The 26,847-nt window shown below is 40.3% G+C and overlaps 2 protein-coding genes and 1 long non-coding RNA gene across 6 annotated transcripts in view; 1 reads left to right on the top strand and 2 right to left on the bottom strand.

Annotated features, from left to right (window-relative positions):
• The window catches only part of pde10a (phosphodiesterase 10A), a 96,458-nt gene extending 78,818 nt beyond the window's left edge, over window positions 1-17,640 (bottom strand). Inside the window, exons 1-3 of one of the 4 annotated variants that reach the window (XM_064318064.1) lie at window positions 17,497-17,640; window positions 12,772-12,883; window positions 8,100-8,236 (exon numbers count right to left, since the gene is read on the bottom strand). In XM_064318064.1, the coding sequence (XP_064174134.1) occupies window positions 8,100-8,184 (85 nt within the window). In that variant the 5' untranslated portion in view covers window positions 8,185-8,236; window positions 12,772-12,883; window positions 17,497-17,640. Of the gene's footprint in view, window positions 1-8,099; window positions 8,237-9,156; window positions 9,489-12,771; window positions 12,884-16,997 lie in introns of those variants that run through there. The other 3 variants (XM_064318063.1, XM_064318061.1, XM_064318062.1) reach the window with 3 other exon arrangements.
• A 657-nt stretch (window positions 17,641-18,297) lies between these two features.
• Window positions 18,298-24,207, bottom strand: tbxtb (T-box transcription factor Tb). The gene is made up of 8 exons (XM_064317386.1): window positions 23,521-24,207; window positions 22,822-23,086; window positions 22,486-22,620; window positions 22,148-22,209; window positions 21,947-22,008; window positions 21,270-21,449; window positions 20,320-20,452; window positions 18,298-19,677 (listed from the first exon to the last, which is right to left on the bottom strand). Exons 1-8 carry the CDS (start codon window positions 23,724-23,726, stop codon window positions 19,407-19,409), a joined length of 1,314 nt encoding a protein of 437 aa, XP_064173456.1. The 5' UTR covers window positions 23,727-24,207; the 3' UTR covers window positions 18,298-19,406.
• A 1,505-nt stretch (window positions 24,208-25,712) lies between these two features.
• LOC135244807 (uncharacterized) lies at window positions 25,713-26,721 on the top strand. Its single transcript, XR_010327060.1, has 4 exons — window positions 25,713-25,870; window positions 25,956-26,030; window positions 26,250-26,289; window positions 26,558-26,721. It is a non-coding gene; the product is annotated as an uncharacterized LOC135244807 (long non-coding RNA).
• Window positions 26,722-26,847: the final 126 nt, after the last annotated feature.

The following is a 26,847-nucleotide window of genomic DNA, read 5'->3' as shown; positions in this document are numbered from 1 at the left end:
TGGACTAGACACCAACTCATACAGAAAATAGATGTAATTTGGATTTTTGGGACATTAAGCTAATTATGGAATGAGATTTTAAATAGCCATTACATTACAGTCTGCATTGGGGGTTGTGTGTTTACTATGAGGTGGGTAAAAAAAACTTAAAAAACAAAAGGGCACATATGGATATATCCATCCACCCTGAAAGTAACACCTCCTCTTCTCCTAGATCAGAACACTCCGATGAGGGTGTTTATTTTTTTTAAATTATTTATCATTTTTGTTTATTAATTATACCTCACCAGAAAATATTACTTTTGGGGAGACCACATGGAGCAGACTGTAGGGCAGCAAACCTTCAACCCATATGTGAATAACCCCACACAGCCAGGCGTTTGACTCACCATGGTATACAGTTGTAGATATATATACACACTCATCTGGCATTTGTTTACGCTGGTGAGTTAAAAAGTGAGTGAAGATTCCAGGTGATCGAGCCATGGACTCAGACTCAGGAATGCCCAGTGATTTTGGCCCAGTGAGTTCAGTTCCGTTCCAGCCACAGTCGACCGAAGTTTGCAACACAGCAGGTGAAAAGCGTTGCGGCTTAAGTACCTTTCAGCTGTCCTTTCCAACAGGCTGCCATCTGGGCTGCATTTCGCAAAGTCGGATTATGTTGTTAGCCGGCTAACTTTTATGAATATTTTCAGCTAGGTGAAATTCATATGTATGGGATCTTGAGCTATTAGTTAATATATGTCCAAATATTAGTCAGTTAATTCTTTAACCTGCTTTGTGAAATACCTTCCTGGACGTACCTAAATTTACGTCCACCAATTTTTAGTGAAAGAATTATTTGAGTGACTGATCTAAAGTAACCCTTCTGAGCAAAAAAGGTTAGAGTTAAATTTTTTAAAAGAGTTTAAGAACAACAAAAAAAAGACTCCTTAAATTATCACCTTGGACAAACGTATCAAACATTTTTGTCATAAATGTCAAAAATATGCAAATGTTTAGAGCAGATTGTCATCATTTGTGTGTGCCTGGTGTTGAACGGTGAAATGTCACTTAGTGCAGTACATTCAAATTTACATTTTGCTCAAATCCACCCAGAGAGGCAAAGCTTCTGAAAGAACTGCTGTAATTGAGAATGACTCTTGCATTGTGAGTTAGTTTATGTATCTATTGGAGTGGTGGATCCAAAAAAAGGAGATGATTCGTGGTGAGCATAGCCACACCAAAAAAATCTACCTCGCATTTTTAATGCATTTGGATTTGACTTTAAAAAACGTATGCAGCACACTAACTACTGTACAATATGCTGTCTCACAAATGAAAAAAATGAGCTTCCATCTTCATTCAGGTCATTCTTTCTGACATCTCAGTGCCATCTAGTGACAGATTAGAGAAAGGAGAAATGAGAAAATAAAATTTTAAAAAACTATATTTGACTACAGAAAAGATTCACCTCTTGGAAGTGTGTGATTAGGGAACACATGGGGGAAAAAATACAAAACAAGAACCCAAATCTTAGACCATATTTTAATCTTATAACGAACAGTATTCTATATAGAACTTTGTTTGCAAAGTCTTGGTGCACAAACACAGGTTTCACGTGTACTATACATTCATGTATAATGCATTAAGAACGCCACATAAAGCTGGAGTTAAAATGCTGGAGACTGGACTTTAGAGTTGTGGCTTAAGAGTTTGAGGTAGCACACTGCTGCAGCGCAAAACTTGCGGATAAACTGTTCCTGAAAATACCGTATCCTCTTCAATTTAGTGCCAAGATCTGCAGGAACTTTTCCTCAGAATATAACAGCATGAATACAGTTCTACTTCACGCCGCTAGCGAGCAGTGTTGCACATGACAGAAAAAATCGGAAGACTGATTTTTATGCTAAAATCATTAGATGTTTTTGAGACTTCTATAAAACGCATCAACATAAGCCATATTCTCACACGAAAATTAAATGAGAAAGAGCGGCTACGACGCTAAAGAATTATAGCTATTTACACAAATGATGTTGTCCACAATTAATAAAATAATCAATGTTCACTATATTAAATGATTCTACTCAAATATATAATGCATCATTTTGTTAAAAAAATGTGTCGACTGAACGTTGTGAAACTCTTTCAAGCACAGATGAAGCCACAAAAGCGCGTGCATTCCGTATTCAACGTATGAGAACAGGCCTAATCTGTACAATATTTAATTGTTTGTATGATGGTTTTCTCTTCGTTTGCGATCGTTCTCAAATAAATATTACTGAGGTGTCAAGTCGCTGTCGCCAGTGTCCTTTCGATAACCGAGTCTGGAATACAGTAATACTGTTGACTTGAGAAACACAGAACGAACTGTTCAGATCAGGCGCGCCGGCGCCGGCATTCGAGCCAACAGCGTGACGTCAACGGTGTGGCAGCTACGGTCGCAATCTGTCTCAGTGCCACGGGCGCGTCCCCAGCAGCACGAGACACACCGCACTGCTGCACGTCTTGATTTTGAACGCCCACGTCAAACATTACGTGAAACATGCTCAGTATTAAAGAAAACGTTGAGCCGCTTAATGTCAAAACGGTGCAGATATTTTTTTTTGCACGTATCACAATGCGAATTTAAACAAAAACACACTGCGAGCAGCAAATGCATCCAAAGTTAATGCATTGTGTTGCATGCTTTCTTCGAAATAAAAGTCGGCGCAAGGAAAGGAACGTGCAAATTTAAAATTAGAACTACGCTCAATTGATTTAAAGGCATAAGACCGGTATTTTCCAGTAATTTCATAACGGGTCAAATGCATTATGAATTCCTGACGACCCTGGCAACCGTACGTTTACAGCTTTATTTGCAGCCAATGCAAATAAGGATTGACCGAAAAACGTACAATTTCTTCGCGAAGAAAAAACAAGAATTTTCAGTGTACAGTATTCAGCTTTAATTTATATTTTTCGTGTTCACCTTGTCCCTGACAGACCTACGTGTTTTGGCATGATTTTTAATGACAGATTAGTCATATTGTTTCAGGAAACCCAACTATGGTCGATTAGCTAATGCAAGCTTCTAACAGTCCTAGTGTGCTGATAACAACAGGGTGTCACTGCACAGCCATGCAAATATGCCTTTGAGTCCAATGCTGTCTTAGTATATCCATACTATTATCGCTGTATTCATCAGTGTCTGCCCCTCTCCGGGTCATTTTTGCATCCCTGGTAGTTTTTGGAAGACTTCATTCCATTTGCAGAGCCACCAGCAAGCACACTTTTCTTTTCTACGAACATGGTTACTTGCATTGTTCTCACAAGTTGCACAAGAAGTTGGGAAACATCCCAGGACCCATGTGTTGAAGAGGCAAAGCATAAAAGAGAACTCATATTTAAACACACAGTTCATTGGCTTGTTTGTATTGTCACGCATGGAAGATTTGTAATATGTAATTATGTCTGTAATGCAAAAGCCACAATTCCTATGGTTCCCTTCTCTGGGAACCATAGCCTTAAACCCTAGTGTGTGTGTGTGTGTGTGTGTGTGAGAGAGAGAGAGAGAGAGAGAGAGAGAGATCCACAGTTCCAGCCTCTACTTCAGTAACCAGACAATGAGCCTTTTGTGACCCAGATATGAATCTGGATAACTACCTTCCCACAGCACCTTCCCTCTGACCACAGATCTCTGATCAGACAAACAAAATCATACAGAAATGCACAGGCTACCATGCAGCACCATTTTTATGATTGGTCTGGTGAAAGGGCATAACCCTCTAACCACCACAACCAAATTTACATCAATGGAGGAAGAAAACACACCAGCAGCAGTGTTGCTATAGCGGGTAAGGCCTACGAGTCGTGTTGTACTGTGCGTGCGTGAATGTGTGTGTGTGTGTGCTTTTTTTACATTTGCAGATAGTGTAAATAATTTTCCATCGCTTCCATTGTGTCTGTACTATCTGTGAAGAAACACATTGTGCCCTCCAAAACTATTCATACTATTGATAGAGATGTAAAAACATGAAAAAATATTCAACTTTAATAATGATTCAATGGAATAAACCAAAATAACGCATTTCTAAAATTGTACACTTATTTCTGAAAGAAATGTGTCACAAATATTCACACCTCTGTTTTCTGTACTTTATGTACCCTCCCTTTGTAAGAATAACACAAGTGATTCATATTCTGTAGTGTTCTATGATATTGGCAAACACATTGGGGGGTGGGTCATCTTTGACCATTTACCATACAGAATCTTTCAAGAGCCTTTGGATCATTTTATTTGTGCTTATGGACTGCCCTCTTCGACTCAAACCACAAATTTCGATCGGTTTTTGGAAACTTGAGATGACCATTTCAAAACAGTGGTTTTGCGCCCATTTAACAGTTTCATTCTCTTGCTGAAAGATCCATTTACAGCCAGTTTTGATCTTGCTGGCAGAGGGAACCAGATTTTTGGCCAGTATGTCCTGGTACTTGCAGATTCATGATTCCATTGACCTTAACATGACCAGAAGATGCAGAACAAACCTACAGCATCAGAATTTTTCTAAATAAGATCCACCACCATATTTCACCAGTTATGATGTTCTTTTCAAGTGCCTATCTGACACCAAACACACTGATGATGTTGTGGCCAAAAATGCCATTTAACAAACTTCAGATGCTAATTTTTGTCAATGGCCTTCAACAGAGGCTTTTTTCTGGAGGCCCATCCAAAAAGCCTATTGCCATGAGGTGGAATCTCGCGATAGGGAGACTTTGTTTCCCCAAGGTGTTTCCAAGCTTGCAAATACCCAACTGTGGCCCCAGAATTTTTCTTTGTCTCCCCAACAGTCTGCCTCGCTGGTTTTGGAGGCAAGATGCGTTCGGACCGTAAATGAGAAGTTTCTTGAGTGCATGATATCAGACAAAATGCTGAAAACAGCATTGACTTTGTTAAAATAGGAAAACTACTAGAATAAAAAAAAGTAAAAATACAAAGGCCTCATTCACAGAAGTCATGAATTATAATCGACTGCATTTCTCAATGACTGGTTTTCTGCTATTCAGACCCATGACATTCTGTATCACCATGTAAGGTAAAAGTCCTGTTTTCATAACTATACATAAAGCATTTTGTTTCATTACTCATATTGACAATAAGAACAAAATCTCTGAAAATAGCTGAAGTCAGGCAAGCTGGAAATACAAAACAGGAAGAGGCGGTGCTCTTGCCCATGGACCAAGCAAAAAAAAAAAAAAAAAAACCTTGCTCGACCAATGATGCGGACACCATGCTGCAGTAGATGATGTCTTTTTGTAGCGTACTTTAAATCTGCTTGACCCTGACATTCTGCGGGCATTCAAGATCCATTCATTTATCAGTTTATCACACATTACTCCTTTTCAGTTGATGTGTGATGGGTGACAAAATGGCTGCCTGACTGTACCCAAATGAGAGGCACCCATTGGTGGTCTTGGAGATCAGTATAAACTCAGCTTATTGTAAAGTACTATAAGATTTTCAATAAGTACACAAAAGGAACCATATACAGTACGACTGAAATTCTTTATTGTACTTGTTACACTTGTTAGTCAGCGAGTGAAGAGGGGTGGGGGGCACATTGTGGAGGAAGGGTGTCATGCTGTGCGCTACCCATGATAACAGATGTCCCACTCCGCAGGCAGGAAGTGCCCGGTTTCCTTCGCACGTGAGCCAAGGGAGATTCTCACATGGGCTATGGCCAAAAAACAAGAGGGCCTGAGCACCTGGCACAAGGTTCTGGCCCACATCAAGTTGGTCCACATGGTCTCCATCACTACCTTGGGAGACTCGTGGTGCAGGCAACCCCAAAAGCAGGAGATTCTATAACAGAGCTACACAATGTTGTCTCAAGGGCACGAACAACACTAAGGTTATTCCGGCTAAAACTTATCACGTGAGCACCAGTTCTTTACCCTTGCCACCCCTTTCATGTATTTTGTTCTCTTTTTAAAAATAAATTTTGCACAAAACGTGGGGCTGAGCACGTCCAATTCACACCCCAATTTGGAACGGCCAATCATCAGCAACCGCAGCTGCGTTCATGTGCGAACCCCATTGCCGATTTGAGAGTGTAGCCATCCACGACAAGTGTAAATTCTCGATATGTCCACATTTCCCAGAGACCCTTTTGAGAGAGCATTCAAAGTTGGTCTTAGACTAAATATCACATTTGTACCCATTCTGCCAGGACTAAACATGAACATTGGGGACACTACAATAAACTGGTGGGCCTAATAAAGATGGCAGTGTAGTAATATGGTTAGAGAACTTTGTTTTTTAAATCAAATGCTGTGGGTTTGATTCCCAGCTGTGGGGCTGCTGTTGCAGCCTTAAGCAAGGTACTGAACCTGAATAGTTTCAGTAAAAATATCCATAAGATTGTGGATTGTGTGTAAAAATGTAATCTGCACAAGTCACTCTGGATAAGACCACCTTGTTAAATGCTGAACTGTAACGTAAATGTGTAAGTACTGTCGCACAAAATCTTGAGTCAAAATGAGCAGGAACCCAATGCTGCGGTCCCCATATATCATTGTATTCCAAAATTTGGAGCCAAGCTCCATTTGACAGTTACATGATCTCTGACTATAATAACCTACAGCCAGTTGGGCTGTTCCTTTTGTAAAATTATTAGTCTGGTGGGGGATGTTTGTACGTACATAACTGAAAATAGTTTAGCATGTGTCACCTTGGAAAAGGAGGCTTATTCAATTTAATATTGGGTACATTATTTTTACATTATATTTGTATTTCATATTAATTATTAAAGTGGTGCCAAAGGTCAGTAATTTGATACTATGTTTAGGAGGTCATTGCTTTTAAAAAACTATTAGCAAATTCACTGTTGCCTTGAATCAATGGCGAAATGAATCTGGTCCTTGCCACGTATGAAGATGCTTATACACATGCACCAGACCTGCACAGAGTACAACCTGCACAGCTCCTATGAAATGCAGTGCATATTTTAAAGCATCTGAATTCAAAAGCACTCAATTTGTCATTTCATTTCGGAGTCTTCCCCTCCCAGTATTTCACACAGAAGGCCAAATTTGCAAGTAATCAAATCTGTAAATCAAAACATAAGAAAACTCTGGAAAACTCCCCAATATGCCACAAGGAACCAGGCCAAAGTGGCATGAACCATGACATATTATGGTCATTCTTGTCCAATTAACTTAAATTTAAACAAAAAGCTGAAGTGAGCCTTGCAGAGCCCTAGAAGGATACGTGTGAAGGCACCCTGAATCACCATGAGAGAAACTCTCCAAAAACGCATGTTTTGAGGGATCAGAAACTGGCATGATTTAGATGTGAATTAATAATATTAAGTCAAATTAACTCTTTGTAGAGTTCTAATGCAAAACCGCCTATCTGAATGTTGCAATACACAAAAAAGCAATATTTCTATGTTCTAAAGAACACATGCTGTGTGGACTATGGCTTTCTCACCAGTTAGGCCTCAGCATCATAAAACCTAAACATAAATATAACGGATAATGGTGGACACTATTAAAAATCACATCTAACAGTTAACTTAAGTTCGCATATGGTGCTGGAGTTGATATTTTTTCTAATAGTTGCCCCTTCATTTCGAGAATATACAACAATGATTTAACAAATGAACATACGTTCCTTTATTTCCCCCTTAAATATGCCACACAGTAACTGGCTTCTGTACGCGTGTGAGCGGGCGCGCGCCCGCGAACAGGAAAAAAAGGTCTTCAAGTGTCAAAGATTTCACATGGAATGACGTAATTAAATTACGTCTTTGTGTTGTAGAACGAAGGAGGACAACAAGTTCAAACTTAGTGAAATGAGGCAGTCACTTCTATGTACTACTTTGTTATTTTCCTGTTGGCCTGTGTTAAGAAAATTATCGTCAATTACGTCATTACTTTCCATAGGAATTCTCAACTTTTGCATTGTCTTGCACATGCACCTTCATGGATAATGCCAGTGTCTGAAAATCCGACGTATGAGACGTATGTTGCATATATGTCCGATTCCAGACATATACTCGTGACCTTAGCATGATTCAAAAGGCTTCGCTAGCTTTAGGAAACAGGCGCGTTTGAGACGGGCGCCCAGTTCTTACCTTGTTCACTGCAGCTCGTGCACGGAGAGCCCTCGGCGTTCGCGAAGCCTCCTTCGTCTGCAGGAGTTTTACGTTTCTTCGACATTTGATCCTTTTCAATATTATGCCTCTTCCTGCAGGGTTTGGCTCCAAGGCGGCTGCGAGAGGCGGTTGAAAACGAGACACTTTGAACTGGTTGAGCAAGTGCATGCGATAGGCAGAGGATAGTGAAGAAATCCGAACAAGCCTCAAGCCCATTAATTCAGACCTCTCCGCTCTATCTACTCCGCTTTTGTGTATTCCGCCAAACCAATGCGAGAAGAGAAAGTTGACAGGTGTGCGAGTGCTCGGCCACTGCAGATGAAAGAAGATGCTATCAAATTGTATCAACACAACAAATGCTTTTGGATTAGCTGTGTTTTTCAGTAGAACAAAAAAAAAAACAGCTTAGGCTTTTTTTCTTCTTTTTTTGCTGAACAGATGAGAAATATCGTTTCTGCGGTGATTTGCTGATCACGTGTGCCCGGGATTATACTGGACGGTGTTTTGCGCGAAAGTGTGCATCAAAGGCGACGCGCGGCTAAACTGTGGCATTCTTATCCACCAGGGCGAGCACAACACTGCGGTCATTCGTTTAATTTTAATCGCCGACTCTAGCATTGTCATGACAATCTTTGACATGGTAGGCAATGAACCAACTAGAGCCCAATACTCAGACGCACACAGGCAACAGATCTTCAATAAATATCATTTCAATATTCCACAGCGTTCTACAGGGAATATAATACCAGCACAGAGGCTTTGAATGAACGTGCGCCTCCCCACTGTTTCCCTACAAACTAGCATACACTGCAGCCACAGAAGTGCGGCTCTGTCATTTGAAATGTGATAGAATGTTAAAACAGACACCGGGAAAGGTCTACATCACTGCTGCCGTGGCCGCGCACAAGAGAAGCAGCGGGTGGCAGATGTTGCTAACATCTGTGCAGTGGGAAAGGATCTTGTCTGATCTCTTATCACCCCGCTTGTACACAGAAGAGGACCAACACTTAAGTGCTGGGAAATCGGAACACAGTACCTTCGCGTGCATATGGTAAAAACCATCAGTCCCCCGACGTGTTAAAGATGTTCCAGTCGTCTTTGACTGCCTCTTCATAAAACTTCTTAATCCAGTTGCCAGGGAGACACTGATCAACCGAACGGGCATGGTTCAGCATCGGTTTGAGGTACTTTGATTACTACCACTGTATTCTATAGTTTTTAATACCCAGAGCCTAAGGTTGGGCTTCTGTTGTGACGGCACCGTGTAACTTAGGAGTTTGCTGTAAACAGGGGGTCCAGCACTTGGGTAGCACTCGTGGCCAGGAGGAGGCGTTGACGTCAGTAGCTCGCTTCGCATACGGTGCCAAGGCTGCAATTCAGATGGACTCAAACGATAACCTCGCTTATCCTACGCAAGCAACCCGAGCCTTTAAATTCTGCACCGCTCGTATTCCCACACGCACTCCTTCTCACACACGTAAAATCTCTCGTTCTTTGTGGAGAAAAAGAAACTCGCAGCTAACGGGACAAAATACTGTCCCCACAGATTGTTTCTTTTGACACAAACCACTTGATATTTCCCCAATGGTTATGTCAACAGGGGAACAATCCAGAACCATAAACATATGTTGTTTTACTTTGCCTTTACGACCTGCAGCTCGCTGCCAATATAAGAAAGCAGATGCAACAGCGAAATATTTTTCATACGGTCATCAGTATCCTTGTTTATGAGATGAAATGTCGGATGACCACTTGTATTTCTCGTTATATAACAAATATCAAGGACGTTATTATTATACACGTTTTTTTTCAATATCATAAATATTTTGAATACTGCCTTAATAGCATAACATTACTTCTGAATGCCTGGATCCTGTTGTTTGCCTGAATATGAACCCAATTGAAAAGTGAACCCAGAATTCCATTCCCGTCTTGTACATTACCAAAAATAAATACTACACATTGTTTACTGAAAACGTTTATTGAGAACTCATTTCTTCACTTGTGTGTAGTTTTTCTTAGCTTAAATGTGTACTACACTTTTCATATATGGACCTGTTGAGCCATAAGTAAGAAAAAACGAAGATACTTTCCTTTTGGTCAGTGTTTTCATTGTCACAGTAACGTTCAAAACTATTTTTAAGGATTAGCCTGTCTGATATATAATGATATGTGAGAACACAAGGGCTGTTCGGGTCGGATTGTGGAACGTAGCCCGTATTGATAATTTAAATCACAAGTTCCCATGCACCAAAGCAATGGTTTTCTATTCTATGAAAATACATTGGAATTAAATGGTTGCACAAATCCTAAGCAACGGAATACCTTTCTCTATTCTCATAAATAACTGCAAGATAAAAAATAAAAAAAACTATGACTCGATTAATTTTACATAACCTAGTTATACTTCACATAACCTTGGCTGTGTATGTGAAGCCAGGTGGATAATGTCACAAGCACGGTTTTGCAGTTTAGTTTTTTATCTTGTCTGCTTGCAGCTTCCCCTCTGTGAACCCGTGCGGTTTTCATGCAGATACGTCTTTCTTCCTGGCAGTTTCATTTATGCCAATGACGCCCTCGGTGTTTTCTGTAGGCAAACACGCTCCTCGCGCTCGGTTTTTTTGCTCCCATTCACTGCAGCTCTTGACGTCAGACTTGCTTGCGTCAATGCTCCCGCTTTGACAGAAGGAGCTTTTTTTCAATAGGATCCTAATGGGATTATTACGGGGGGGGGGGGGGGGGGGGAATCAAGCCTTCGGGGCATTTTAGAGCTGGCACAAAAACTGCATTTTCTTTGTGCCTTCGATTCTGTCTGTTGCGTGAATATGGACAGACTACGCTCTATATGTTAAGTATTTACAACAGTGATTCCTCTTTTTGTTTAATAAAAAAAAAACCTCGCTGTGGAAAATTGTATTTGAGAGAGAAATCCCGATGTATTTAAAAACGCTTCGCTCTTCCCAGTCACACATCTCACACCTCACGAAATTCCAATTTATCTTCAGCGAATAAATCTATGCATTTGCCGACTGACGTGGATAGTACCACACCCGTTGATTTCATGCCACGTTTGGAGCACGAGTGCAAAACGTTTTCGTGCTAAGCTACAGACTGAAGCCTTAAAGCATGTTAGAGATTTATTTGTTCCGTTTATGCGTTTTGTATGCTAGTAGGCTATAAAGAAAATGGGGCCTATTAACAGATACATATATGCACGGCGTATTACAACAAATTTGCATGTCTGTAATTTAATGTTATAGGGGTAATTCGTGTTCTCCGAGAATATCTGAAGTATTCATTCTGATTACAAAGGTAATACACAATGCGGTAGGCGATCTAAAATGATACACTGTCATAGCCTATTTATTGACCCTTAAGCCATCCAAAATTATACGGACCACAGCACGTTGTTCAGTGACAATGACTGGTGTCTAGAGACCAGAGCCATTTTGTTTTCTGAATTTCTGACAGTTGCCATAGAAATACAATCGCCACACTCGTTTCTTCTTCTTTAGTAAGGAGCAGCTTAGAGTAGCAGCACGGAGCTTAACATATTGGATTTAATAAAAATGAATAAATACAAAACTGAACACAGAACGGTTTTGTTTCGCCCTTGGTAGACATGAGTCCCTCCGGATAACGTGAAATTAATAAGGCCCCGGTGTTGCCAAAGTTTCAGCCCCTATGACGTCAGTAGCGGTACCCATCCAAGTGCTTTTACGCAGTACCGCATCATAAATGCCTGGCTTGTGCGCGCCAGGTTGCGTGCCTTCCATTCCGCAGCAACCCCCTCCCCCGACACCCCAAGAGGGACCATGCATTATACAGCGTCTCTAAGCACTGCTTGCACGTGAACACATAAAGACCCCAGAGCTTTCTGTTTTAGCATTTCTGGCTCTCTTTTAGAAATAAGATACAGCATGTTGTATTAATGAGTGATTGGTGTACACTGGTAAATTCTCCCCGAGTAGAGTAAGTCGGTGGGAAGTGCCGGTTTGCAGGAGTCCTTCCACACATACAGTACAAAGCACCATCAACTACCATCAGGCATGTGTAACAGAGGATAAGACAAGAAGATTATAGTGGACTGGTATAATAAGCGCACCATGGATCACCAAGTATCAAGTCGCAATAAGCAGTTGCTGGACACTAAGCCAGAAGGACCAGAGGAGATACAGGCAAGGAAACAACAACCCCGCCCCCTCTCCAAGCCGTAGAATAATCCATCCTTGAACACAAGGCCAGTAGTCTCGAGATCACCCTTTTTTCCACCTTACTTTTGTGCTTTCCCGTTTCCTCCCCAGAAGAAACGTCTCCTGACCTTGATTTGAAGGGCTGCACACATTCTCCGCAGCACAGAGCCTCCATCTCCTTCCCTCTCACACAGAGGTATGTGGGGCGACACAGCTCAGGAGGTAAGAGCGTTTGTCTGGCAGTCAGATGGTTGCCCGTTCGATCCCCCGCCGTGGGCGTGTCGAAGTGTCCCTGAGCAAGACACCTAACCCCTAATTGTTCCCAACGAGCTGATTGGTACCTTGCATGGCAGCCTTTCACCGTTGGTGAGTGTGTGTGTGTGTGTGAATGGGTGAATGAGAGGCATCAATTGTAAAGCGTTTTGGATAAAAGCGCTATATAAATGCAGTCCATTTACCATTTGGCTCCGCAAAATCCTCCATTTTCAGCTTGGACAGCGTGCCATTCTCCTCTCCGCGATCCCTCGGCATTTCTGATCACACCCCCAGCAGCCACGCCAGGCAGCCAGCCTGCAGCAGAAGAATAAGGAGGAAGAAAGAGGCATTTCATTACAGAACGAGTTCAGTTCAATCTCCAATGCCCAGGCCAACCCACTGACCTGGCTCATTTTCATATTTAAGAATCACATGCGGAATGGTGGACCATTTTCACAAATATTATGCCACTGAATAAACCATTGAAAAGCTGGACCTAAACCAAAAAAACATTGACGTTCACACTAAAATCAAATCCCACACAAAACTTGTATCCAGTATTTCCTTCTGTTCCCACCATAGGACATCACTTTTCTCTCTCTAATCCAATAACTTATCCTTTCCCCTCAGGATGAGGCCAGGTCATTGTCTGGTTTGAAAGGGAAGTGGATGTTGCATCATTTGCAACACTTGCCAAAAAGAAAAACATAAAGCATGCAATGATGTGAGAGAGGCATGCCAGAGCCCCTAGTGGTCACCACATATCTACAGCGCCCTCAACAATTATTCACACCCATGACTAAAATGAAGAAATAAGACTGTTAAATAAATAAGGCAGGCAATCAGCTATATTGCAGGATAAAAATAGGGATAAAATTCATTTAATATAATTTTAGTAATGATTAAAATGTAAAAGTACAGCACTATAATTTGATTCTCAAAATGTTCCTACTTTAATAATGATTCAATGCAATCAACCAAAATGACACTTCTCAGAAATTACTACAAACATCCACACCACTGTTTTCAATACTTTGTCCACCCTTTGCAATGGTAACACAAACAGACCAGTCATCTTTTTTATGAGATGAACATAACAGGGGATCAAACCACGTATCAATATCAATATCAAATCAAGAGAGGAAAGCTGGCCTTGCAGAGTAGTCTGGACACCATAAAGGTCCAAAAATGCCTGATTTAGTACAGCAATCTGGAACAGGTGACTAATTAAATGTCAAAAAAGACCTACCATGGAAAAGGCCAAAGAGTCATATTGAGGCCAGTTCTACTGAGGCCTTCAAAGAGACTCAACCACGCAGAAAAAAAACTCTATTCCATAAACAACAGGATCTTTAGTGACTGATTGTGTGTGTGCTTGCATATGCATGTTTTTTTCCCTTTAGTTATTGCCATAAGAATTCAAATGTATTATTTGCATGCCTTTGTCCAGTTACAGATTACAACGGCCCAAACTAGCAAGTGATACATGTGATTCACAAGTTGGTTTCTGTGAATTTCTGCCACCTGCTGGAGAAAAAAAGCGATTTATTCTAAATGGCCAACGACCCTCCCTGGCTTCCAGCAGGTAACAAAAATAATAGTCAGCTATGGATATTTTTGTATGCAACCAGGCAAGAGATGGTACTCTTACTGGATGCCAGAACAACTTTAATTTTCATAAGTTCAAAGGTCATAAAATCTCCCGCTTTTTTCCACTTCCACTTGCCAGCACAGCAAGTTATGCATGAATTTTCAACACAAATGCTATTGTACTTATTCCACAGAAATTTAATGCATTAAGTTTAACAGAAAAGTCAAAGAAAAGGTCAAGGAAGTACACTTTTTTAATATATCGCAAACAGGACCAATGATATTTGATATATTGTGGAAAAACTTATATAAATATATCTGCAGTTTTCTAAATTTTCACAGAACAATGTCAAAATGATGATACAACCCGATATAGTTTCAATTCTCAGTCTCCTGCACACCCTCTGGTGCATTTTAATTCAACTCTCACAGAGAAGTGATCAGTTTTACTTTAAGATGAAAAGTAAAATATCAAGGTCATACAGACTTCTCACACATTCTTTAGATGCATGTTTCTTTAAAAATATGCAGTTATGCAGTCTTGCAGCTCGCTTTACACACCAGATGACAGCATGTGATCTGCTCTGTACCCATTTATTCAGAAGAACACTGAAGATCCATCACCAGAAAACACCTGAAGTAAGCATTTACAGACTCTCAATAAAATTTAAACTTCCCACCCTCACTTACCCTTCAAAAAATAAAAAACCCGAAGTACAAACTGTGTAGATAGCAGTTATTTGGTCTTCTGAGAGTTCTGTACTTGCTAATATATGGATGCAAAGCAATCTTGTACAGAAGTTCAAAGCACATTTTCAGGTTGCTCTGGACAAGAGTATATGCAAAATTCTGTAAATGATATTTAAATGTAATAATATTTATTACTTGGTTTTAAAATGTCTCCAAAATGTTTTGCATACCTATAAGAAAAGTACTGCACAAATAAAGTTGTTTTTGTTGTTTCTGTTCGTCTTCTTGTTCTTGGTATTTGTTAATTATACAATACTTACAGTTCCTAGGTGTATTTCTTCAATTTCTCTTACATAGACATGGCAATTCAGGTAAAATTGCACATTCCTAGTAGCTGTTCTTAACTTATCATACTGAAGTATCTCCCGACCACCCTCCCAGTGGTTGTGCCACATGTGGAGTATTCTGGCCAGTAGATGGCAACAGTGAACCGTTAAAAAGTCCTTCCATGAACCCCCCCCCAAAACAAACACAATTACATTTTTGTGTTAAATACAACTGTGCACACTTAATTATCAACCAAATACATAAACTACAGAGATGTTTATGTGTGCATAAAAATAATAAAATAAATACTATCAAAGTAGCTGGTTGTACAGGTCCATATTATTTGCTCCAAATTTCCTATTAATGTTCTGTAATTGGTCATTGGCCAAGCACTATTTAACATAGAAATACGTAGAAACATATCTAAAATATTACATGTGCTATTTATCTACATCAAATATGTATTCACAACAATATAAATATATCCTAAATTACAAAGACCACACAATTACTGATAATGTAGAAACCATTCTTTTGTAAACTATGTTTATCTTTGTATAATTTTAGATATTGCAATATTAACAGAATGTTCTTAAGATAGTTTTCCAATTTTTCTGAGAACTCAAGGAACACGGATCCCTGTCCTAAGCAGATACTCTTAAGGCCCCTATTTATTTATTTATTTATATATATAACAGGCTAGGTACAAGCTTGCTTCAATGTCAAGGCCCAATCACTCAGTTGTTTTACATTGTATATAACTTTAGAAATCACATTGGACTATTCGTAGCCTATCATCATAAATATGCATTTATTTAACAAGTTTCAATGTTTTCTTAATATACAGATTAATGTCTTTTGAATAGCAATAACTGCAAACATAGCTTATTATTTCAAATGCTATATTGCAAAAAAAATGAATGGGCACATAACATTCTGTCCTCCAAACTCGCGCTCAGAGTCATCCGCCAGAGATCACCGAAGAATCATCGGATAACAAGCGAAGATCTTTCTGTACTCAGTTCACAGAAACGTGCAGCGAACACAAGGCACGGGAGTTCGTACTCCACTGCTGATCGCTCAGCAATTAGGTGACAGGGCCTTGGAGCTGATAGTCGCACAATGCGCACACCGATTCTAACTTGACTGCCAGCTGGCTAGTCTCGCTCTGTATGCACTAGACCTTTTTCATACTGATATAGAGAACGTTCACTTTAGGAGGACTTTTGTGGGGGTAGTTACACAAAGTAATTACACGAAGAGTTTTTAAAAAAGGCACTTCGTTTGCATATTTACTCATTACAACATTGATAGTCGCCCAAAATACGCATAGCATTTTTGCTTTTGCGTTTTTACAAAAGGTGAATAAAGGTCTATCTTAAGGCGACCATGGGTTAGTTGTGCAGCCACTGACCACATGACAGAGAGGAAAAAACCTGTCAGATGCAGTCATGGGGCAAGGGGCGGAAATGTAGTGATTATTAATTCGGAGAGAATCGTCCTCATCTCACGGATCTGTGAATTAAACACAGTGACAGGCCGGGACTCAAAGGTTAATCACCGCGGTTTCTCGGCAGACGTTGGCCCGCGTTCTCCGGGTCTCGGCAGCTTTTTCTCTGCGATCTCAGCCGCTGTAGATGGATGTAATTCCTCACCTATGTGAGCAGAATTCTCTCATAAGAGCAAAGTACACAAGGCCGAGCTGGGCCAGTCACCAACCATCATTAACCATCCAGGAAAAAAGTCCGGAGCCGCCGCAGAAATGTTACAAATGCAAAACAACAAACTTGAGATGGGACTGTAAACATTTGATTTAGCCTACCTGTGTTTAAAGTGCTCCAAGCAGAGCGTATATTCCGGGGCCTTCTCCCACGAGTTTACGGCGCAGACGTGGTACAATTCCGAGCAGCTACTTTGAGTGAGGCCTCGGGGAGCATCGGTCACAAAAATATTTATACGATCCAAGAAAATAAGGTGTTTTATAAACACGATCCCCAGTTGATACTGCTAAATCAAAACTAGGAAATAAACACTGGACACATAACAAAACTACAAAAAAAGTTTAATTCTGTATAGGCCTTTTTGTTTATATAAACGAGTAGGCCTATGACAGCTCTTGATAGTTTGGCTACTGCGCAACCAACGTGCGGATAAGTATGCTTGCGACTTTCGGTTAAAAATACAATAAAATAAAGCGCGTTAGGTGAGTTCAAACAAAGTTGAACATGTCGGTGTACACAAAAGCAAGACCAGGGGCTTCAGCTCTCAGTGAGGTTTGTGAATTGCGAGCTGTCTTTCTTTCCCCTTCCCCCGTTCCTCACCAGATTTGTTAAACAGAGCCAGTATGCTTTTCGTGCTTGCTCAAAGCTGCAGGCGCTCTGACCCTGTCACCCCACACTTTAAACATGCTCCTCGCTCAGTCAGTAATCAAGGATGTCAATACTGGGACACTTAAGGCTGCCATATTTTTTATAATATATCACGTGAAATCCTTTCAGACCACAAACACTTGTAATTGGCTCTATATATCACGTGACATGGCTTCAGACCAAATACATGTAATTCGGTCAAAATGTGCCGTTTTAAGGAGAATTTCATGAGAATAATTTGCACAAGCACTGAAGTTCATACCACCCACTCGAGACACTTTTGTTTTTCAAAAATGGATCCTACAGGGAGCAGCTGGGTAGAATACAGTATACAGAAGTCTGTGCTCTTGGTGCATGGCTGGACCTGGGGTGGATCCCACCATCAAATGGTCACAAATCCCAAGGATTGGTGCTTAACTGGAACTGAAAAAATGCCTCTTATGATCAACTTGGTACCTGTAGTCAGCCTGCTGCACTAGCTTTGACAGTTGTGCAGTCATCCAATGTGATAACTGCATTGGAGAATCCCTCCTGATTGCACCTGTTATGAAGGATGCATGCACCAATCTCTCCCCTCCCCCAGAACTGATAAAAGTTGTTACAGTGATGAGAAGGAAAACATTTTGCCTAGATGTCTGTGACAGGACACATGGAAAAAATCATGGGGACTAAAAAGCAGTTTGCACAGTGTATATATATATTTAGAAAAAACAAAGAATTGTCTTTAGACAATCAGGAGACAAACAGCATCACACCTATAGCAAGACCCTTTAATGTTCACTTTGGTAACAGCTCATGAGTAACGTTACAATAAGATATTTCTTTCCTGGCTTGTGAACACAAAATACACATAAATGAATTACATACAATCCCCGAAAAAGAGTTTTTTCATCCTTCCCATAACAATAAAATAAACCAAATTATATTCATATTTACAATATTGACAAGGCAAGGGATGGTCTGTACAATTAGCACAAAAAGTGCTATGCTACAAAAAGTGTACAAAGACGTTCAAACATACAGTATAAATAATCCACGGCAGTTTCATGTGGCCTTCAACATCTCCTGTTTAAAAGATGTATCCATTATCAAATTATATCTCATGGTGGAAAAAATCAGACAGTGTTGAGCCAAAATGTATGGGAAGCAGCCATAACAAAATGGTGGCTCTTCAATTATACAGACCTGGACAGGCATTAATAATGCCATGGTCTCTTGAAATGAAACATATGTGTAAGCAGCAGCAGCAACATCACACATGCTTTTGAAGGTGAGCACATGACTGTCTGTGCGCTCTTGAGTCGACGATGGAGGTCGTGGTGAGTGTCACAACGCTAACGTGACAGGGAAGACAATCGCTCCCTGAGCGCGATTAGGGAACTCCCAGTCAGGGAGTAAAACCAAGGGAAAGCATGAGAGAAAACAGAAACTACATCTATGGTCTAATTTTTCTTTCAACAAAGCAGGTGTTCGTGTGCCAGTAGATGCTAATTATCTCAGCTTCACATGACCACAGAGGGTAAAATACAATTAATGCTTATTAATGTGTTCATGTCACATCAAGAAAGTAGGTAAGAGCTCTATATGGTCCCGTTTGCTTCATCATGTTCATCAGTAGTTGGACTGAATTCTTTGTGCTTTTTTCTAATGATGTATTTTAGAGTGTACCATAGAGTATCTATGGTAGCAACCCGAGCACAATCACACAGTCTCTATGGTAGCAACTCAAGCACAAGCAAACTCAAGCACAATCATAGTCTCTATGGTAGCAACTCAAGCACAATCATTCAGTCTCTGCGGTAGCAACTCAGGTACAATCATTCAGTCTCTGGGCAACTGTCTCCATGAGGAAGTGCACCACCCTACAAGGAGGGGGGAGTGATGGGGGTCCAGGCGGTTGCTAGGCGGGCATGGGGCGAGATGTCGTACTGGGACACGTCGTGCAAGTCCGTTGGGACAGTGCTGTCATACAGCGGGGAGCCAGAGGGGGGCACTGTGCCGGGATGGGACAGGCCTGGGTAGTGGCTGGTGGAGCCTCGTAGGAAAGAAGAGCTGAACGCAGTGGACATCCCGGCAGACTGGGACACTGGGGTGGCAGAGGAGTTACCCACTGACCACAGGCTGGGGTATTGCCTATGAAACAAGGAAGACATATAATCATTACATAATCAAAGGAGAACTGAATTTACATTTACATATTATACATACATATATTTTTGTGATTTTTGTTAAAATAACACAATAAAACACAATACATAATGCATAGTGAATATTATAGTATAATACAGTATATATAATACAGTACAGTAATACAGCATTACCTATTGTCTCACAGGAGAAATACAGATACATTCGATGACATCCATAAGTATCTGGACTGTGACACAATTTTTTGGGCTGTAATTGCCACATGAATCACCGAATTAAAGTGGACATTCTGTTTTAACCTCATATTCATTGTTACACTGTATATACACTCAAACATACACACACGCACAAAACTTTGCGTAGAGAAGAATTCACTTAATATATGCACGTATATTGAATAACAAACTAAAGTACACTTTTTTTTTTCAATTTTAAAGTACAATAATACAAAAAGATGTGTACTTAACCAACAAAAGCACTCAAAAGTACTTGCTTTTGCCTGTAAGACAAAGTTAAGGACACATATGTCTTGAATACAGGCCCATATGTATGAATGCGGGTGAGTGTGTGCATACGTATGGCGTGTGGGCGACAGAGTGCTCATGGGAAAGGACAGGGCAGACTAACGTTGAGGTGGTGCTGGAGCTGGTGCTGTGACCCATGGACAGCATGCTGGAGTGGGTGGGCATCTGCAGGCCGGACCAGTTCTCATGAGCAGGCAGCATGGACAGGCAGGCTGATGAGTTGTCTGTGTAACTGGCTGCAAGGCAACGTGAAGCACCACACATTAAACACCATCACCACCAACAAACACCAAGGCAGGGCTCAAAGGTGCATTACACACAATCTGGAGGGCACAAGCTGCATTTGTGCACCTGTCTCATCGCTGCAACTTCGGAAGACAAGCAGGCACTTGCTCTCCTCCAAAGCACAAGCTACCAGTCAGCATTTTTTATTCAGCATTTTGATAAAGTACATTTATTTAGGAATGCTCTGAATTCTGGATTTAAAAGAGGCACTTTGATTGAAGGCATAAGGACACTGACCCACCTGGAAATCCAAACCTGTAACCTTTGGGTTGCAAGAGTATAATTATAATTATGTATGTATACATATACATAATTATAATTACAAATATCGCTACGCATATGATTACAGCCAGATTGACTAGGGTAGGACTAGAGCCATACCACACTGCACACAGCACACATCACACTGCACACAGCACACAGCAAACTGCACACTGCACACTGCACACTGCACCCGGAGCCAGGGGCCAGAGGGTGCATGGTGCTAGTGGGTTTGTGCATTCCATGGTTGTGGCTGTTTGTGGGGGTTCATCAGAGGGTGGTGTCTGCAAAGGGAAGAGCATGCCTGGCATTCCACAGGGAAGGTTCCCGTTTAGCAGGGGGAGAGGCATCGGGTACAGGTCGGTGTGTGTGCGGCTGTACGTGTGTGTATGTATGTGAGGGTTTGGCGGGGGATGGAGCCACTCACTTGGCGATGGGTACAGGTTGGTGTGTGCGGCCGTACGTGTGTATGTATGTGAGGGTTTGGCGGGGGATGAAGCCACTCACTTGGCGATGGGTTTCTGTGGGTGTAGGGGCTGGGGTACGGTGCAGAGCGGGTATTCCTCAGGGTAGAGTAGCGATCGCAGCCGTGTGGGGAGGAAGACAGGGACAGGGATCCTCCAAATTGGGGGTGAGGGTTCGCTGGGGGGCAGAGAGATCCTGTACTAGGAATGAACCACCCACCTACTGGAGGGGGAGAGAGAGAGGGAGGGGGGGGGGGTATGTTTATCATATGAAGTAATTCTGTTTGGCTTTTTTGTTGGTTTTTGCAAAGTGACTACCACTGTGCTGTGCATGGCTAATCCAAGTAAGGGGCTTATCTTAAAATACAGATATTTTTATTTGGCAAAAGCACAGAAGGCACAGTCAAAACTGTAATGCTAAAACATGTTTTAAGCCAAGTAGGCATTATTGCAAAATACTAATGAAGAAAATATCTCACAAGTATTTCTGAGGAGTACAGACTGGATTTAATTTGTAATGCATTATTGTCCCATTCAATTTTTCTTCAGTATCTCTATCCAACAATGTTGAAATTCTCCTTTAAATTGCACAATCATTGATATCAATGTTGGTTAATGCACATGAGATATTTATTTGTTTGTTTGTTTATTCATTTATTATAATATCTTGTACGTACAAATTGCATGTAGCAGACAATGTAAAAGTTATATAAGACTTACATTGGGAATATCCAGATTGTTGGTTGTCCCCAACGTCATCCATAATGTCCTTATGATCAGTTCTATAAAGGGGAATTATTTAGAACATAAAATGATACAGATTATAGATTATATACAGATTAATACAAATTATACAGTAGCCAACAAACAACATTTCGGTAGAATAATTTTCACGTTTGAAAAATCGTCGAGGCATCATACCTTTCCTTAGCGTCCAAAAAAGCTTTGGCAAAGGGGTTGTATTTGATCTTAAGTGCAGTGATCTGTCGGGAAAATCAGGGATGGAGATTGGTACACTGTGGGTAATTATAAAATATTAATTTATTTAGAATGAACTGTGATGTTTTATCAGTTCGTTGAGCCGTACAATGGCAGAAGTAGTACTAATTAAACTGGTGGCCGCATTTTGTCACCACATTACGCATCCCCTATGTGAATGTAATTTCCCCTGGAAGTACTGCGGTGTTATACCCAGATAAAAGTCTTCATAGAACCCGAAAAGGTATTCACGAATTCCAACATATGTGGCGCGCACAAACCTCCTCGTTCTGGTACGCGGTGACAGCGATGAACTGTGTCTCTGGGAAAGAGTGGCTCGTGATCATCCGCTGCGGGCCGCCGACGCGCACTATGTGGATACGGGGCTCATACTTATGGAGGGAGTTCAACATGATCTGGGGAGCAAATTAATGAAGGGATCATAGTAATTATTGGAAAGGCAACAAAAATTCTTAATGAGCTTCTTGACCCATATTTACCCAATTCAAATACAGGCCGCGGCATACTAGTCGTCAAGGATCTGAAGCTGATAAGGATCTTTGATACATATACAAAGTAGATAAACGTTTTTCCCTTTAGATAAAATATCGTCTAACCTGTCCGCCTCCGTTGAGTTTGTTGGTTAATTTGACTTTACTGAAGGAAACAGGGGCTTTCATCCAGTGCGCTCCGAAATTTGGCGAGTCTGGGTGGATGTACACGCAGCTGGGGGCCTGTGGTTCTGGTTTTCCTCCAGGGACCCACTCCCCGTTAACGTATTTCCACCTGTGATTGTCTGCTGCCACGAAATCCAGCAGGAATGAGTACATAGCGTTTGGATCCAGTCCCGATACGCTCACCTTCAGTACTGGAAACATCCGCCTGGAACAGGGAATAATGTCACGATCTATTTTTTGAAAAATAAGTGGTCACGAATGATTAACGGTAAATGGGAAAACATATTTTTCCCATTCCCAGCTAGTCCAATAGTTAACAATTTATCAGTATCTTACTGAATTCTCATTCTATGTGCAGTTTTCATTATTATATATTCTATTTCTTAATACGCATTATCGAGTCTGTTTGCACTGATTTATTTCATAATAAATGATGTAGTATAATTTGGAAAATTGCTATTATTATGACTTCCAATGAAATTCAAGATCAATTGTACAATCACCTCGAAAACTCTTTCCAGTTGATAACGTAGGCCTACTATTTAATCAAAACTGTGGAATATAAATGTAATAAACAGTAACGAAATACAACATGTTAGGCAGTATGTATATTCTGTGTGGCCAGGTCCGTATATTTACCTGCCGTTCTTGGTTACAATCATCTCATTGGTGAGTTCCTTAAATTTCTGCCACAGTTCCCTTTCGTCCAGACTGACTTTGAGCTCTCTTTCAGTGGGGTCTCCCTTCTCGCTCCCCGCCTGTAATTCGTTTTCAACTGCGCTCAGGAGATGGTCAACTCGGTACTGGATACTTTTCCCGGGGCATTCGCTGGTACTGGATGCCATTCTGTTCAAAATCTCCAGGGCTTTATGGTGAGGCTAGCTTTTGTATCAAAAATGCTAGTGTATCCTGTAAATACGACTTTCAGTCCAGGCAGTATATTCCCATGTTTCACAAAAATTTATCAGAGAATTGATTTGAAGTCATCAGTCTGATTAGTTCCAGCTAAATAGTCTCATACCTCCGTCACGACACTTTACGGGACTTAGGAGAGAAGCTGGTTGGCTGGACTTTGCTTTGATGTGTACCTTCCTGTTCGTCATTGGTCGGACGCGGCCATATCAGTCAAGAAGGAAAGTGCCGTCTGAAGTCAATTGCCCACAGCAAATTTGAATAGAGCTACTTTACTTAAATCTGCAAATATTTACACCTATATCAAAGCAACACCTGCAACAGGGAAACGAGACATTTCCAGATGTTGTTTATATTGTATGGCCTTTAAATTTGTATATGATAGTCAAGAGGTTACTGTGTTACACATTTGTGAATAATGTATTTGCTTATATATGTCATGCAACATTTTGTCGAAAAATAACAATAAACGCTTTTCGTAGAAATATGGTTGTGCTATAAATTGCATAAATACCACAAAATACCCACAAACAACCTATGGTAAACAAATTGCCAAAGGGATTTAAGATATTGCCATACTTTATTATATCAGATTTTTATTATAATTAAAAGCAACAGACAAACTGTCAATAGTATTGACACATATACAGGCTAATCATCATTTAAGCTGTAATCATTATTATATGATCTAATCTGTACGTGCAAGCCAAAGTTGATTATACTCGAATGGCTACGTTTCATAGGATAATAAAGTAATAACAACTTATTTATCTTATGTAAAAGTAAATATGGAGATGACAGAATTGCTCCACAGTGGAGGCAGTGAGGTTTTAAGTAGTTTCATAGGCCGTGGGAATCACAGTGCTGAGGTGACAAAGCTCAGGAAACGCACAACTCACAGAACTCACTAAATGCCCGCAAAACGGAAACGACTGTCTGCACGCCACATAAAAGGGATACTAAATACAAATCGAGACGCACCAGCCAAAATATCAACGTCGAAAATCCGTTTTCCCCCGGATCAATCAATTCAGTATAGGCCTATAGACTAACGTAAAGTAATTTCTTTAGGCACAGCTATTTCCCTCAGTAGCATAAATTGCGGCTAATATGTTGTAGCCTAGCGCCCTAGCCTACCTGACAGTATATTGTAGGACTATGACGTAGGCCCAGCCAATAAAAGGCTAACGTAGGCCTATAATAGCAAAAAAAAAATTTTATATAGACTATTCTATCTGAATTTAAAGAATGTGACTATGAGACCCCTCTTATTGCTAGGTAAATTGTGGTGACGCCAAATTAATAACATAGTGTAATTTTTATTTTTAATTTAATGTGCTAAATTTAATACAAATATAATGTTATATAGTTATGTATATGTAATGGTCTAAAAAAAAAAAACTTAACTTAAACTTAAGGTAGATAAGATTTCAGTAAATTGAACTACCCCTCCATCTCTCTCCCACCCTCATTTGCAAAATAATTGGATATTTCCAATAATTCGTCTAATTTTAATTAATGCCAAAGGAGGCTATTTTGAGGAAAGTCATGTCTAATATTATTTTTAAGTGAAACTCATTTTTTGTGTTATTGTAGGCCTAGGTATAAACTGAAAAATAAAAAAGTTTATAGGATATTTTGGTTTGTTATTCAATAAATGCGCATAGCCTATACCTGAATCCTTCTCAACCCAGAGTCCTTTTTTTAAAGAACCACCGGTGCCCTAATACTTTTGACATGATACTGTATATATAACCTTGTAATGTAAGCTACATGAATGGCAGAACAGTGTTTACTTTAGCCTAATAAGTATAAGAATCATAGACCGTATAAAAGATAAGAATGAACTATACTTTATGTGAAACTGAAAGGGCTAACGACGATTGCTTCATAGTAGCGTTCTATTATCGACCCTTTCTACACTCGATTATTTTGGTCTTTAGTGTTCTAGGCGCCAACTTTCAAGCTGTCCGGGTCTTGGTTTTTCAAGAACGGCTACTCCTGGCAAATAATGTCTGAAATTAATATTCGTGAGAATCTCCGCGCGGCCGAAATTAAAGAACTGAAACAGCTGCAGGTAGGTTGTTATAACTCCTCTTAAAATGTAAGCAGACACGTAGCTCCGGAAGTTCCTGGGATAACATGTCATTTTGTGGCTACAGCAGGAACTTCTGGCGTTACGAAGAGTACGGTCATCTCTGCACGCATTTGAGCGTATGGTGGGGTGTTTAAGCCAGGTAAATTATATCGCCTACGAGGTTGTAGTGATTTTGAGACGATCGCTTTTTAACTGTAAGATTTGTGATTCTACAGTAAAATAAATGCTTTGAGTATTACGAATCGATTTCCAACACCACTGATGACGTCACTCCTGTCATACCACAACAACAACAACTACTACTACTACTACTAATAATAATAATAATCACTATCATCATAATCAAATCTTTTCACAGAATGTTCAACTGGCCATTAAGAATGGAGATACGTTAGCAGGTGAGCATCCTTAAAGTCACTGGCGAATGACAAAGCAATGGTGTTTCATAACGTCCTCGTGTTGTGGTACAAGCGATACATTTGGACAAATTAATCCAGTGAATGGGATCATTAAAAATTCAAGCCAAGTCTGACATTCTAAATAACTGTATTTGACAGATCTGTGTGTGTGTGTGTTTCATTCCAGCATTATGAATTCAGTCTACATGTAACATGGATTTTTTCTGTATTTAAAACACCTTCTCAAAGACAACTGTTTCTTTCCTAGATCTTAACCAAGGCTGGAACGTTTTCTTCACTGGGAAAAAATGACCAGTGAATTCACTACCACAAGACCTCCACCCATATACAGTATTTCAAGAAACAAAGAATGCAGTGAATCTTCTTACAAGCTTATTTATATTAAAACATGAAAATACGCAATTCATCATATTTTCTGTCTCTGAAAATTTTCTAATGGATTTCCTATACTTCTAAAGTTTTTTTTTCTTGTGAAGAAATTTTTTAAAATATTCACTACAATGCTTAAAATGTTAATTTTGTATTCCTATTCAGTCA

Source organism: Anguilla rostrata, chromosome 18, assembly GCF_018555375.3.
Source record: "Anguilla rostrata isolate EN2019 chromosome 18, ASM1855537v3, whole genome shotgun sequence".
Classification (NCBI taxonomy): Eukaryota; Metazoa; Chordata; class Actinopteri; order Anguilliformes; family Anguillidae; genus Anguilla; species Anguilla rostrata.
The sequence above is the reverse complement of the archived record's forward strand: the minus strand, read 5'-3'. Positions and strand labels throughout refer to the sequence as shown.

Excerpts from the sequence above, each read along its gene's own strand:
- tbxtb (XM_064317386.1), bottom strand. The coding sequence starts at position 23,726 with ATGGCATCCAGTACCAGCGAATGCCCCGGGAAAAGTATCCAGTACCGA. Across the intron at positions 22,009-22,147 it reads TTTTTGGACGCTAAGGAAAG|AACTGATCATAAGGACATTA; the intron begins GTATGATGCCTC and ends TCCCCTTTATAG. Across the intron at positions 19,678-20,319 it reads AGCTCCAGCACCACCTCAAC|GCAATACCCCAGCCTGTGGT; the intron begins GTTAGTCTGCCC and ends CTTGTTTCATAG.